Source organism: Antennarius striatus, chromosome 16, assembly GCF_040054535.1.
Source record: "Antennarius striatus isolate MH-2024 chromosome 16, ASM4005453v1, whole genome shotgun sequence".
Classification (NCBI taxonomy): domain Eukaryota; kingdom Metazoa; phylum Chordata; class Actinopteri; order Lophiiformes; family Antennariidae; genus Antennarius; species Antennarius striatus.
The window spans coordinates 17,844,256-17,858,332 of NC_090791.1; the positions used below are offsets into that span (position 1 = coordinate 17,844,256).

The following is a 14,077-nucleotide window of genomic DNA, read 5'->3' on the forward strand; positions in this document are numbered from 1 at the left end:
AAACTAGATACTCATGATACTACAGACTGTTACTGACAACATCACTAACACTTCACTAACAACATTTATGACCCAGCTGAGTTCATGTTATTTAGGTTGCCGTGGTCATAGTAGCATACAACAAGTGCATACCAGTAACCCTCAAGAGCCCTATGACTCAGGCCCTTCAGCTATTCTCCCTGGAGAAGGGAAAGAAAGCGCCCATCAACCTTGGTTAACTGCTCAGGACTCTGACGCAAATCTGCAAAGAAAACAGTACCCTTCAACTCTTGAACCACTGTTTGACTTTAAGCAGAATAAAATTAGGTAACACACCCTGGGAATAAGGCTGACAAGTTGGCTGCCGTCCTGAGCGTGTTTATGTAATTTACGGTGCAAAGATTAAAAACTCGTTGCTGCATGAATCTTTGGCAGAGATGTGCTGTAATGTAATAAAAAGTCAAAGTTCCACTCATTCTTTGTGACTTGTGTAGACAACAAAGTTAACTCCCGGCCAGAAAATGCAGTGGGAGCGGGTAATGTTACAAAAACCTCTGAAACGGGCCTCCCTCTTTTTACTATTCCAGTGGTGCTAGACGAGATAAATACAGGATGTCCCTGCTCTTTTCCAGGATGCTCATATCCAGGTTTATAGTCCAATTGGTTCCACCGTCAAACAACACTAAACATATACCATTGCTGATTATGACACATTACTGTTTTATGACACTTAATAAAGCTAGTCTCTCCCATGTCCCTGAAACAGTCGTCTATGTGCTGAATCCCACCAGCATATGACTCCCTTTGATCCACGCCACATATTAAAAACTGTTGGCCCACCGACAGCTGACACTTTTCACAACAGAGTGCTGTATAAAACTGTTAGCTTGGCTTTGTTTATTTGTTAACAACTGGATGATAACCATATGGCTGATATGATGAACACTGGTAGTGAAGCTAGTAGGGTTGGCATGGCAATGGCTAGCATGGTAGCCACATGATCAAATCTGACCATTGATGCAAGCTAGCGATAGGCCAGTGTTATTATGATGACAGGTCATTTTAACCCAAATAGATTGTGCTTTTGTCTTGCTAGTTTGTCTTTGTCAGTCGGTACAAGAGGCAATCCAGTTGATGATGGATGTGACCCAGATCATTATCTCATCCAGAATTGTTTCTACAGGGTTCTCTCTATCGCTAGACAGCGACAGTCACATGATTGCGCTTCTCATTTCCATTTGACTATAAAACTTTCTTATCCACATCCTGAAAAGACCCATCAGTGACATACTGTATTTCCTTCATTCATTTTCCATGCCGCTTCCTCTGCTTTTGCAGGTCACAGGGGTTTGCTGGAGTCTATCCCAACGGACTTATGGGCAAGAGGTGGGGAGATGCTTAGGACACGTTGCCAGCGCATCGAGGGACCTCTGGAATAGTCAAATCAAAATGAAACTAATATTGGTGATTATAAATTCCATGGGTACGTTTTCCTGGAGGAGTCACACTGGGGTCAAACTATCATTTTGCTGTTGCTTTTTTCTGTCAGTTCTAAGAGTTTATGATGGAACTCTCAACGTTTCTGAGGCACATCACAGATAAAGATGTCCTCTGACCACTGATCTCTACATACATCTGTAAATGTACAGATCAGTTCCTCTGACACACCCACAGCAGGCCACAACACTCATCCCACTGATCACACACACCATCTCCTGGTCAGGGAGAGAACAGCAGGTACAATCATGTGATGCAGAAATGAGTGAGCAGGTAACAAAAGAAGCCACAGCTTTAGGGTTAGGGTTGAGCAGACACAGGTTCTATGGAGACGTCATAAACTAAATGGAATATGAGGAATAAGATGCATTAAAAACAAACTAACACCTAGCATTAACATTACATGTTTTAATATTAAAATACATTTTTATTCCAAACAAGTATTGACAGCTATTCACAAATGTGATATATCTTCCTCTTTCTTCAGGTACAACTTGAGCACATTTTCATCTGCAAGTCATTTTTAAAACCACAGTTCCATCTTTACATTTCCTCTTAAATAAATATATTTTATTCATAGAAAATAGTATCCAGAATATACAGATTTGAAGCAGTCATTCATTTAAAAAAAAATGGAGCAAGACAATTTGTTCCATCATGTCAGAGCTTGGCACAGAATGGTACAGAGAAGGCAAAACACTGTAATAAGTGGTGGCTAATAGAGAATAGTGAATGAATAATAGAATGACAAATGAAGAAAAAGTGCTCACAAACAGAGCAGCACTTTTCTCTTTGCTCACAAATTCATTGCCACGCCTTTGGAACCCAATATGCAATAAAAAGTACTGCTGCATTTCCTGTTAGTCTGACTGTTCAAACCACAGAAGACTCAGGGTCACTTCATCCTACATGCCTGGTGGAACCAGAATCCCTGTGTTAAACGATTACATACAGAGAACTGAGGTTCTATGGGTACAGGGCACAATTCAAAACATTAAATTCAAAGTCAACAAAAAACAACTTTATTGCACATAAAAGCACATCGAGTCCTTCATTTTCCTGTCCAGTGAAAATCAAATCCAGTAGTAAATATAAAACTGTGCATCTCAAGCCAAAGGTTGCCATGTTTTAATCTGATTACTCCACAGAGGGTAAAATACTAATGTGTGTGTGTGTGTGTGTGTGTGTGTGTGTGTGTGTGTGTGTGTGTGTGTGTGTGTGTGTGTGTGTGTGTGTGTGTGTGTGTGTGTGTGTGTGTGTGTGTGTGTGTGTGTGTGTGTGTGTGTGTGTGTGTGTGTGTGTGTGTGTAACCTATTCGGGCAGAGATGCACGTCATTCAGAGTGGTCAGCAATCCATCCTGGGGAGTCAACAGATGCACTGCTAAGACAGTTTAGTCATTGGAAACTGCGAGTCCCACCCGTTATGAGCCACGTTTCCATTGTGGGTGCTCAGTTTAGGGTTTTTCAGACTGTAGCGGCGCATCCTAGTGTTCTTGTAATAAATAGAGTAGATGAAAAGGAAGATCACGGAGATGGCGACGACTGTGACAGCCACAAATCCAGCGATGAGGGGAAGGTAGTCCTCTGCAAAGACACCAAACAGGACGAGTATTAATGCATGATGTGTAACGGACACTGTTCATCCACACAAAGAGGTTAAAAATGAAAAATAAAAGCTCAATGGCCAGCTCATGAAGACATGTCATTCAGTGATCCCTTGTTACTCGTGGTTAATGCATTCCAGGACCACTCGCGAAAAAAAAAATCGGCAAAATAGCGGCAAACTATTTTATTATTTACGGTAATTTAAAGTTTATGAACCTTCCCCATACTGATATTAAACCACTTTATATAACTTTATATCTTTATAGAGAAAAGTTTTTCTTTAATACAGTAATAAAACTTTAATACTTTAATACAGAAGTGCGCTGCGTTTAATGAGTCTTCCAGATGCTGTCAGCCAAATAAAATGCACGTAGGGTATCACATGACTATCTCCTCAAAATCCACTATGTAGTGTAGCCGTGCATCTTAAAGCGTGAATAAGCAAGGGATTACTTTATACTGCACATGGAGAATGAAAAAATATAAAAATATGTGGTCCCATGTCCGTTCTTCTAGTACAGAACGCTCCTCGAGGATCTCGTCACAACTGCTCACTCTTCATTCCACTTTAGATGCTCAGTGCAGGCAATGAAACGTTATTTTAGTGTTTTGTTACACATTGGCTTGGCTTTTAATGTTTGTGGTAGAAAAACTTTTGACACAAGTTCAGTCACACATTTCAGTTTCAGGAATCAAACTTTGAGCCTAAATTCAAAGTTAAACACAAAATGAAGCAACATAAATTCATAATTTAGCCTGTATATGGGAGGAGCTGTGCAACAGTATTTGGATTGAAGAGAATTATCACCTTTCAGAATCACTTCGACTTGATGGTAGACTGAATCAACCTCATTGGTGGCACTGCAGTTGTAGATGCCTGCTTCAGAAATGGTCAGCATGTTTCCTGACACACGGGGCACCTTGTCTGAGCTGTAGAGCCACTGGATTGTTGGAGGTGGGTGACCATCAGCTTCACAAACAAGATCCTCGGGATACCCTCTGAACACTGGGACGATCTTCGGAAGCTTTGTGGTATTAATCATGGGTTTATCTGTTGAGAAATGAAGGCAAGAGCACAGAGAAACTGTGAGCCCAATCTGTTATTGTAACACAAATGTCGTTATTGCGACCAATAAGCAGCAAATGTAAATGTCTCACAGAAGACAATGACGTTGAGTGGACTGGACATGGTTCTTGGAGGAGGCTGTGGGCCCTCATCTCCAAGGTCCAACACAGCCTCACATCGGAACTCTGTGTTGTTGTGCTCCCTGTTCAGAATGACGCTAATGGTAGACGACACGTTCAGCGGGGATCGGACCGCATTGACGTCACAGTCCGAGTCGTTCTCAGGCAGGCATCCAGTCGCTCGCATTGAGCCTGACGGACAAAAGAGAAACGATTTTTAAAAAGACCTTTTCTTTCAGATGCTGGACCAGAAACTGAACATGTTTTCATTTACAAATGCAAAGGCCTGAAACCAAGTTCAGTTGCCTGGTGGTTTGTGGTGTGGAGGACGGTGAATCCTCCTCTTAGTCGTTGGTGGAGTCGACTTCCATTATATGTTCTATTGTCTGCTCCTCTCTGCAGAATGCTCAAGCAGGAATCAAGTCCTGAATCTGTTGAGGGTTGACCATAGTCTTCTTCAGTCGAAAACAGAAGATGTCTGTTGAGTGGGGTCTGACACCAGATATTTAACTCTTTTTTTCTAAGCAGATTAGGTGAGCTTCATTCGGTATGTGGTCAACCTGGTAGTGGTGGTTTTCTTCCATATTGACTGTCTATATGGGATAGATTGAAGAAACTAGTGTGCATTGGTTGCTGGTGGGAATATGTTGACACTTTGCAGCATCCTCTGAGTGCACTTCATCATTAGGTGTAGCGTGGCTGTGAAGTGGGTTCATGGGGAGAGTGGCTTCTTCTTCTCCTTTTGTCTTTTCCCTTCAGGGGTCGCCACAGCGAATCAATTGTTTCCATCTAACCCTGTCTTCTACATTCTCTTCTCTCACACCAACTACCTTCATGTCCTCTTTCACTACATCCATAAACCTCCTCTTTGGTCTTCCTTTAGGCCTCCTGACTGGCAGTTCAAAACTCAACGTTCTTCTACCAATATATTCACTATCTCTCCTCAGGACATGTCCAAACCATCTCAGCCTGGTCTCTCTGACTTTATCTCCAAAACCTCTAACATGTGCTGTCCCTCTGATGTACTCATTCCTGATCCTATCCTTCCTGGTCACTCCCAAAGAGAACCTCAGCATCTTCATCTCTGCTACCTCCAGCTCTGTCTCCTGTCTTTTCCTCAGTGACACTGTCTCTAGACCAAACAACATCGCTGGTCTCACCACAGTTTTGTACACCTTTCCTTTCATTTTAGCTGAAACTCTTCTATCACACATCACACCTGACACTTTCCTCCACCCGTTCCATCCTGCCTGGACACTCTTCTTCACCTCTTTTCCACACTCTCCATTGCTCTGGACTGTGGACCCTAAGTACTTAAAATCCTCCACCTTCTTGATCTCTTCTCCCTCTAACCTCACTCTTTACTTGGGTCCCTCTCATTCACACATATGTACTCTGTCTTACTGCGGCTAACCTTCATTCCTCTCCTTTCTAGGACAAACCTCCACCTCTCTAGCTTCTCCTCTACCTGTTCCCTGCTCTCACTACAGATCACAACGTCGTTGGTTGAGGGGAGTGGCTGTCCCGTGAATAATGGTTGTGTTTAGCCTGACATTCATGTGTCATCCTGCACACATATGATGACCTAGACCAGACAAGGGCACAGCAAACTGGTGTACAAGAAGACGGGGTATGGAAACTGTTTTAGCAGGTTTTGGTTTTAGGCACTAAAAGCTGCGGTATTGGTTGAGTGTCGCTGAAGCACATGCTCCAATTATTCAAAAGTTGGTGCTCAGCAGATATCAATGGTGTGCAAGAATTAGATCGATTTAGTGTTGGTAACCTTGCTTATCTAGAGCTTAGGGATGTTTGGATTGAGGGCGTACATTTGTCCGTACTTCTATGTTGTGAGAGAGAAATCTGAATGTCTGGTTATTTGGCTTTAGATTGTTTCTCGTTCCCCAAGGAGGGACTACCTTTCCCCAGTTCACTCTCAAAGCCATTCTCACTGGAGGTGGCAAAGACCAGCAGCTGCTCACCAGTACTACAGTCCTACGTACTCCTACAGATACTTATCACAGCTTATTTTAAATGGAACCCAAGTAAGAAACTGACTGGGTAATAGTTTGATGCTTTCACCAGATGTGACAAAGATGAGAGATGGTCTTACTGATGTAGAGAAGGGTCAACCAAGTAGAACCTCAGGAGTTCATGTGATTTCTGCAGAGCCTGCCTCCAGTTCAGTGACCTCAGCAAGTTCATCATTTTTTTGCTCTTGCAGATGTTTGAGATGTTTATTATGGCTAATGACAATTACTCGTCTGACGTTAAGCTTAAACGTTAAACTTCACGTATTCCTTGTTAACATTCAGCGATAAAGATGACAAGAGTCAAGGATGAATCTTCTTTACTCCAGAGTCTGTATTTCTCTCAGCTCCTCAACATAAACTCTTCTCTTCATTTGAAATGTAAACACATTTTTGGACTCTTTCTCCTAAATAAACTGAAATTGGTTGTAGAGCTCTAGTGTGCCCAAGGCTTTTTAAAAAAAAAACTTTTATTAATTTTACATAATAATGCCATGAATTTCTCGTCTACATGATCAGGAGTCTGTTACTTCAAAAATATACAATTAGAAACTATTTTAATTTGATTTGGTGTGAAATAGAAATAACAGCACACTGTACTACAGAAATCAATTTTGTAATAACAATGATGGCTTTTAAATGAGAAAAATCAACTAGACAGTACAAACAGGGCCCTTTCCCATGATGTCATCACATCTAAAAGCCATTGCGACAAGATTGACCCTCATAATTTGACTCCTTGATCACAAACAACTACCTTAGAATTAATATTCAATAATAGTTCATATGAAAGGACAAAATACTTTCTCTCACTAAGAGCATTCTGTTGAAGCTGTTCGGATTTGTACTGTTATTAGATTATTAGCACATGTAAGTTCTTTCTAGACAAACATAATACAGAGAAAACGAGGAAACAACGATTCCTCACCTGTGATTTGTGGATGGAAGGTGTTGTTTCCACGGTACCACAACACAGCCAGATTTTGTGTAGGAGCAACATTTGTGACATCACACCGCAGGTGGAACTCCCTCTCCTCTGTCACAGTGTTTGATGAACCCACAAGCTGGATGGACACACTGTCTGGGCTTTCTGGGGACACGAGTTTAGTGGATAATAATAAATAAAATCCATCAGACACGAGATTCACCTGAGTCGCTGTGAAGATACGGAAGAAATTCATACGTACTGTAGAGTGTGAAGTTCAAATGTTTCTGGCATATTCCCACTCCATTCAAAGTTGCAGTGCACACAGGCCTCGGGTCCCAGTCCCTCTGGGTGTCCACTTTCCACAGGGATCCGTTGGTTCCGTGTCCGTATTGAACCTCCCACTGTACGACAAATCTGGAGTCCACCAGTTGGGACACGCATACTGCAGCCTGCACAGTGCTCTGGTACTCTACCACCATCCTGTCTGGAGACATTTCAAGAGGGCATTCCAGATTGGCAGCTGTGGAACAAAGAGTGGGTGAGGGAAATGTTATTCCAGTCCACGTCATCCACACACATCCGTTATGTTAACATAACAGGTCCACATCCAGCATGGTGGTGAAACACTGTGTCTCAGGAAGTAACAAGGAACGAATCAGGAAGGACATACCCCTCCCTCAGGAAAGTCTGCACTCGCTGCTCACTAATCTTTGTCCTGGACCTCCAGCTTAACAAAATAGTCCCCCATATTAGGCCAACTTAACCAACCACTTCCCCATATTAGTCCAACTCAACCAAACACTCCCACATGTTAGTCCAACTTAACCAACCAGTTCCCCTAGTTAGTCCAACTCAACCAACCAGTCCCCCATGTTAGTCCAACTCAACCAACCAGTCCCCCATGTTAATCCAACTCAACCAACCAGTCCGTCATGTTAGTCCAACTCAACCAACCAGTCCCCCATGTTAGTCCAACTCAACCAACCAGTCCCCCATGTTAGTCCAACTCAACCAACCAGTCCCCCATGTTAGTCCAACTCAACCAACCAGTCCCCCATGTTAATCCAACTCAACCAACCAGTCCGTCATGTTAGTCCAACTCAACCAACCAGTCCCCCATGTTAGTCCAATTCAACCAAACTATGAAGACTCCGTTGTATTTAGAGAACTATTCATTTACAGTATGTGACAGGAGCCATTAGACATTAGATTGTCTATAAAAAGTCAGATAAAGAAAACTTCCTGACAACAACAGATATCAGCGATTTTACACCAACTAGCACAAAAAATTCAACTTTTGGAGTCAGTCTAATGTCTGAGTTACTGCTGCTCTATCGGCATCTACATAGTCAGTAGAACCCGGTATGTTAACCAGTAGAACCCAGTCTGTGAATCAGTAGAACTCAGTATGTTAACCAGTAGAACCCAGTATGTTAACCAGTAGAACCCAGTATGTTAACCAGTAGAACCCAGTCTGTGAACCCAGTCCTTTAACCAATAGAACCCAGTCTGTGAACCAGTAGACCCAGTCTGTGAACCCAGTCCTTTAACCAGTAGAACCCAGTCTGTGAACCAGTAGACCCAGTCTGTGAACCAGTAGAACCCAGTCTGTGAACCAGTAGACCCAGTCTGTGAACCAGTAGACCCAGTCTGTGAACCAGTAGACCCAGTCTGTGAACCAGTAGACCCAGTCTGTGAACCAGTAGACCCAGTCCTGTACCCAGCGGAGCCCCTTGAAGCCCGGCTGAAAGCGGCTCTTACTCGACAGAGTCCCGTTAGGCAGCGCCAGCAGCTCCAGGGAGAGGAGGACGGAAAGGAGGTGAAAACACTTGAACTCCTCCATCGAATGAAGACTTCGGGGTTTGAACCAACAGCCGCCGGCTCTGTTCTGCTCCTCCGAGCCCCTCCCCAGCCCAAAGGGACGGGAAAGCGGGACTTTAGTTGGACGCTAGCGGGGCTAAGCTAAGCTGCGTTCACTGCCCGTCCGACTCCCGGCCGCTCCGCTCCGCATCACCGGGGAGGAAACCGAGACTCAGCCCTCCCCCACGGAGGGCAGGCTTCACACCCACCGAGGCTATAAATGGTACAAGTGGTGGCGAATGTTGGTCTGAAGACAGATGGAACGATTTATGGCTCTTTGTACCCTTTTGATCAATAAATAAAAAAGTAACAAGGCGCATAAAGAGAGGAGTTGATACCCCGTCAGTAATCTTCTCTGCCCCCCTGGACACACACACCACCTAACAGACGTGTTCGGCCACCCCCCTGACCGTGGAGGAGGGATAATGGTACGGTCCATCCGTTCACGTGAAGGAGCTGCATACCTTCACGCTGAGGACAGCCCTGAGGTTTGGGTGAGGTCCGGTCCCGTCGTGACTACCTCAGAGCACACCGATGGGTCCTTACCGACCGGACCGGCCTGGACAGAACCTCAACCTCATCACACACCTCTGGGATTAAACTGGGCCAGAGATTAAGAGAATCCAGTAGAACCTTCTCAGAAATTCTCCAAATCAACGTCCAAGAGTTGAGAACTGGATGTCTTGAATGTTCCTGGAGGTCTAAGAGCCAGGTGTCTCAGTAGTTGTTTTTTTTCCACAAAACTTTCATAATTTAATCTCCCAATTTAAAATTACATTTAAGATTGATTTCATGAGTCGTCCACTAGAAATAGTATGTTAATGATAGAACAACATTCTTGTTCTTATTTGGCTGATCATTAAGGGCAAGAGGACAAGAGGAAGACCAAAGACAAGGTGGACAGGTAGAGTGAGGAAGACATGAGGGCAGTTGGTGTTAGAGAGGAGAGGAGGATGGAGAAGACAGGCTGATGTGGAAAAGGATCACATGCTGTGGAGACCCCTAAACGGGACACGCCCAAAGGAAGAGAAGACTTAACAATTGCTTCAATTTTGCTACAGTTGAAGAAAGTCAAGCCTGTCCAGTTGTCCCCAGCATCAATAAACCCGTTCCACTAGCTCCCAATAGCTCCACAAAAATCTGTCTCTCCTCAACATGACAGATTTTGTCATGGAACAATTTTCAATGTACTGACAGCCTTTTACAATGACTCACCATTTACAGTGATTGTGGCCGTCTTAGAGACATTTCCTAGTTCATTCCAGGCGTGACACATGTAGGTTCCCATGTTCTGAACTGTAGCGTTGGAAATGATCAGACGAGACACTCCATCTTCATTTTCTTCTGCCACGTTGTCTGTCGGGTAATACTTCCAGAAATACGTTGGTTGTGGGTTGCCCGTGGAGGAGCACGTCAGCACCACGGCAGAACCAGCGTCTACTTCAGAGTCTTCAAGTTCCTCTATCTGGGATGGTGGATCTGGAGAGAGCAGTGTAAGGGGTGGAAATCAGACAGAAAGAACACATGACGGTGTAACAAAGAATGACAAATGGCTGACTTCCTGTTCAGGATTTTCCTCAAGTTGACTTACATGTGATAATAACCTCATATGTCACGTTTACAGCTGACAATGTGTTTGAAGCAGTGATAAAATATTTCCCAGCATCGTTTCTAGTCAGGTTCTCTGGCAGTATCACCTCCTTGCCATCTTTATACCAGATGACTTCAGGTTGGGGGTTACCCTCAGCAGTGCAGGCGAGACTGTTAAGACTGAATTCTGGTGCAGTGTACCTGTGCGGACACCACAGCTCTGGTCCATCTGAAAAAATGGAGACAAAATTGGGGTGGAGTTACTTCACGCCACCTAGCTGGTACTTTAATCAGGTTGATATATATACTCATGTGTCTTTAAAATTGTTCTTTTTTACAAATGAAACTATAAAACACACATTATTACATCTCAGCTATTTCAACTGTTAAATACCTACACAGACAAATTGGTAATAACAATTCATTTGACACATTCTGTATAATAAATCATTTTGAATTTTGTATTTTAAATTAGTTTCGCACCTGCGACAGCAAAGGAAGGAGTTTGAAAATTAACCTTTTATACTGTTATTTTGTTGTTGTTTTTTTAATCTTGGATATTTTATAAATGAAGTCACTTTTTCATTTATAAGGAAAGATTTCAGTAATTCTTCCACCATGTACCCATCATAGCACCCCACTGTCTACTCCAATGGACCTCTATGTGGTTGTCATGGAATGTATGTGTGTGTGTGTGTGTGTGTCTATATATATATATATATATATATAGCGAGAGAGAGAGAGAGAGAGGGAGGGAGGGAGAGAGAGAGAGAGAGAGAGTATATATATGTAGTGTGTATATATACATATAGTGTATATAGTGTGTATATATAATAATAATGTCCTTGATTGTATTCCTGACCGGATGCGAGACTCACAGGATACTTCAATCCAGAACTCCCTTTCATTAAAGGAAAAGCCCTCTGCTGTAATGGTGTACAGGCCTGTGTCGGTCCTGCTCAGTGGGGCGGTCGGGTCTGTGGGCTGTCCATCCTTCATCCATCTGACAAACGGGGTGGGATTTCCTGTCACAGAGCAATGCATCTCCAAAGTTTCTCCTTCCAGTAATTCAGAAGCAGCACATTCAACATTTGGTCCATCTAATCAGAAGGAAACACATTCACAACTTTAAGTATTTTATGCCACTTTGATAAAATTATCGCAGGTAATAAAACGTCTTTATTTCAGATGACCTAAAAAATCTAAACACATGAATGGAATTTTCAAAAGGTGAGTACAAGTGATATACTTACAGTAAACTGTAATAAGATGCTCTACTGAGTTTACAAGTTGTGGCCCTTCAACCCCCAGGAACAAATGTGCCTCACATCTTATGGTGATTCCGTCATAAGATCTATCTGCTATAAAGGTGAGATTACGAAACAGATCCTCTGGCTTGTTCCCAGAGGGCCTTTGGACACTCTTAGTTTCATACTGGGCACCTCCAATGTACCATGTTAAGGTGAGGAGCCGAATAGGGGCCACGTTTTTCACTCCACACGTCAAGTCATATTCCCGATTTTCCTCCATGATTCCATCGGAGTCATTGATGGACATGCTGAGGGTGTCTGGGAATGCTGGAAAGGAAGTAAAAGTTGTTGGACATTAGACATCAGACATGCTTTCAATCCATTCTGCCCAGTGCAAAAGGAAGTCAGACTTACAGTAAACTACAACGTCTACCGTTTTTGAGCACTGCTCGAGCCCACTGGTTGGAGCCGGGTTGAAGTAGCATAAGGGAGACGTGTCCCAGTCTGTCAGGCTTTCCACCGTCCAGGTCAAATGGCTAACCCGTCTCAGACCTGTGCCTCCTTGTGTCGCCTCCCAGCCGATTCCTTGAAACTCGCTTTCTGAGGTGCTGCAGTTGACCGACACAGGGTCTCCATGTCTCACCACCACTCTTTGGGAGCTCAACTCAATGGGACAGGAGGCACACACACCTGTAGTATGGCAGTGCAGTTCCATGTGTTGTCAGCGTTTTTGTTTTTGAGCATTCACGTTAGAATCACACTGACAAAAATACACATGAAATTTAATCACACTAAAGACAGCTGACTGTCTTCACGTCTATTTCCCACCATCTTTCTATATGCATTCTTTTTTAGCATAACATAACAACAAATAGCTTTGAATATGAAACAAAAGCATTTTATCTGTCAGAATACGGTAATATATTTGGCCATATGTTTTAGTGCCATCTTTGATCAGGTTGCTTCTTTCAAAAAATACTGCAAAAGCTGCAAAAACTACTAAAACAAATAGATGTTTAAAGGTATGTGTGGAATTCAGCAAAAACATGATTAGATTAACCAGGTCTTTAAGAATTCCATGTTTATTCTTAAACCATATTATTTTAGCAGTCTCACCTCAAACTCCACAAAATATTTTCAAATGCTGTTGTTTGATTGTCATAAAATTCGTAGAAAATGGTCTTTGAGGACTCTTACTACTGTTTAGTGCCTAAACTCTGTCCTGTCAACGGTAACATCCTCAACATGCTGCCCTCTTGTGGTAGAAACAGAGTCCTGCAATTGAGTCCAATGGACTGCAAGTTTTACTTGTGAGTACAATATTTTCCGCACTATTAGGCGCACTGGACTATAAGGCGCACCTTCAATGAATGGCCTATTTTAAAGCTTTTTTCATATATAAGGCACACTGGATTACAAAGCGCACCATCGGCTTTTGAGAATATTAAGGGCTTTTAGGTGCACCTTATAGTGTGGAAAATACTGTAATCAGGCAGAAGCTGCTGTATTTCATTATGGACTGTCATTATAACAGAGACTATAACTGTCCCATCTGTGACATAAAGCAACAAATGTGTATGTTCTATACATATACAGCCTATAGACCATAATAATCAACCAGAAAAGTGAAAATGCCCACCTGTCTCAAGGAGGAAGAATCCCAGGAAGAGAGAAACAAACGCTGTGCTTCGACTCATTTGAATGGAACAACGTCTCCTTTGTTGCTTCCAGCCGCTCCGCTCAGCTTCTCCTCTGAGGCTTCGCTGTCCGAACGCACCAGTGAAGTACAGAGAGAGAGGAGCACAACCAACACAATGGTGCCCTCTCTCTCCTTCTCCCTCCTCCTCCTCTGTCTTTCTCGCTCTCATTACTCTGATTTTTATAGGTACTGTTGGTTGAATATATTTAATATCTGGTCCATTGGAATCTGACGTGTTTCTGATGAATAATGTTTTTTATTTATAGAATAAAAATGAGTGGGAAAAAATGTAGACAAGGTATATTGTGCAGACATGCATGAGAAAGTTCGTGTTAAGCCTCTCTACATTCTCTTTATTCTCAATAACTGTTGTTTTGAAAGTTTTGTTTTGAAGTTTTAATGTTTCTTTTCCTGGTTGTATGAATTTGAGATACATTTGCATATTTCTGTATCAGTT

At 42.8% G+C, this 14,077-nt stretch overlaps 1 protein-coding gene across 3 annotated transcripts; it reads right to left on the reverse strand.

Annotated features, from left to right (window-relative positions):
• Window positions 1-1,869: 1,869 nt before the first annotated feature.
• On the reverse strand, window positions 1,870-13,690 carry icam3 (intercellular adhesion molecule 3). 3 transcript variants are annotated; one of them, XM_068337323.1, is made up of 11 exons: window positions 13,561-13,690; window positions 12,336-12,611; window positions 11,925-12,248; window positions 11,550-11,771; window positions 10,673-10,900; window positions 10,297-10,560; window positions 7,481-7,741; window positions 7,222-7,383; window positions 4,240-4,458; window positions 3,890-4,132; window positions 1,870-3,060 (listed from the first exon to the last, which is right to left on the reverse strand). In XM_068337323.1, exons 1-11 carry the CDS (start codon window positions 13,616-13,618, stop codon window positions 2,858-2,860), a joined length of 2,460 nt encoding a protein of 819 aa, XP_068193424.1. In that variant the 5' UTR covers window positions 13,619-13,690; the 3' UTR covers window positions 1,870-2,857. The 3 variants fall into 3 exon arrangements, with proteins under 3 accessions (XP_068193424.1, XP_068193425.1, XP_068193426.1); XM_068337324.1 differs by lacking the exon at window positions 4,240-4,458; XM_068337325.1 differs by lacking the exon at window positions 13,561-13,690 and having other exon boundaries at window positions 12,355-12,552.
• Window positions 13,691-14,077: the final 387 nt, after the last annotated feature.

Excerpts from the sequence above, each read along its gene's own strand:
- icam3 (XM_068337323.1), bottom strand. The coding sequence starts at position 13,618 with ATGAGTCGAAGCACAGCGTTTGTTTCTCTCTTCCTGGGATTCTTCCTC. Across the intron at positions 10,561-10,672 it reads ATATGAGGTTATTATCACAT|ATCCACCATCCCAGATAGAG; the intron begins GTAAGTCAACTT and ends TGCTCTCTCCAG. Across the intron at positions 7,384-7,480 it reads TTTGAACTTCACACTCTACA|AAAGCCCAGACAGTGTGTCC; the intron begins GTACGTATGAAT and ends TCGTGTCCCCAG.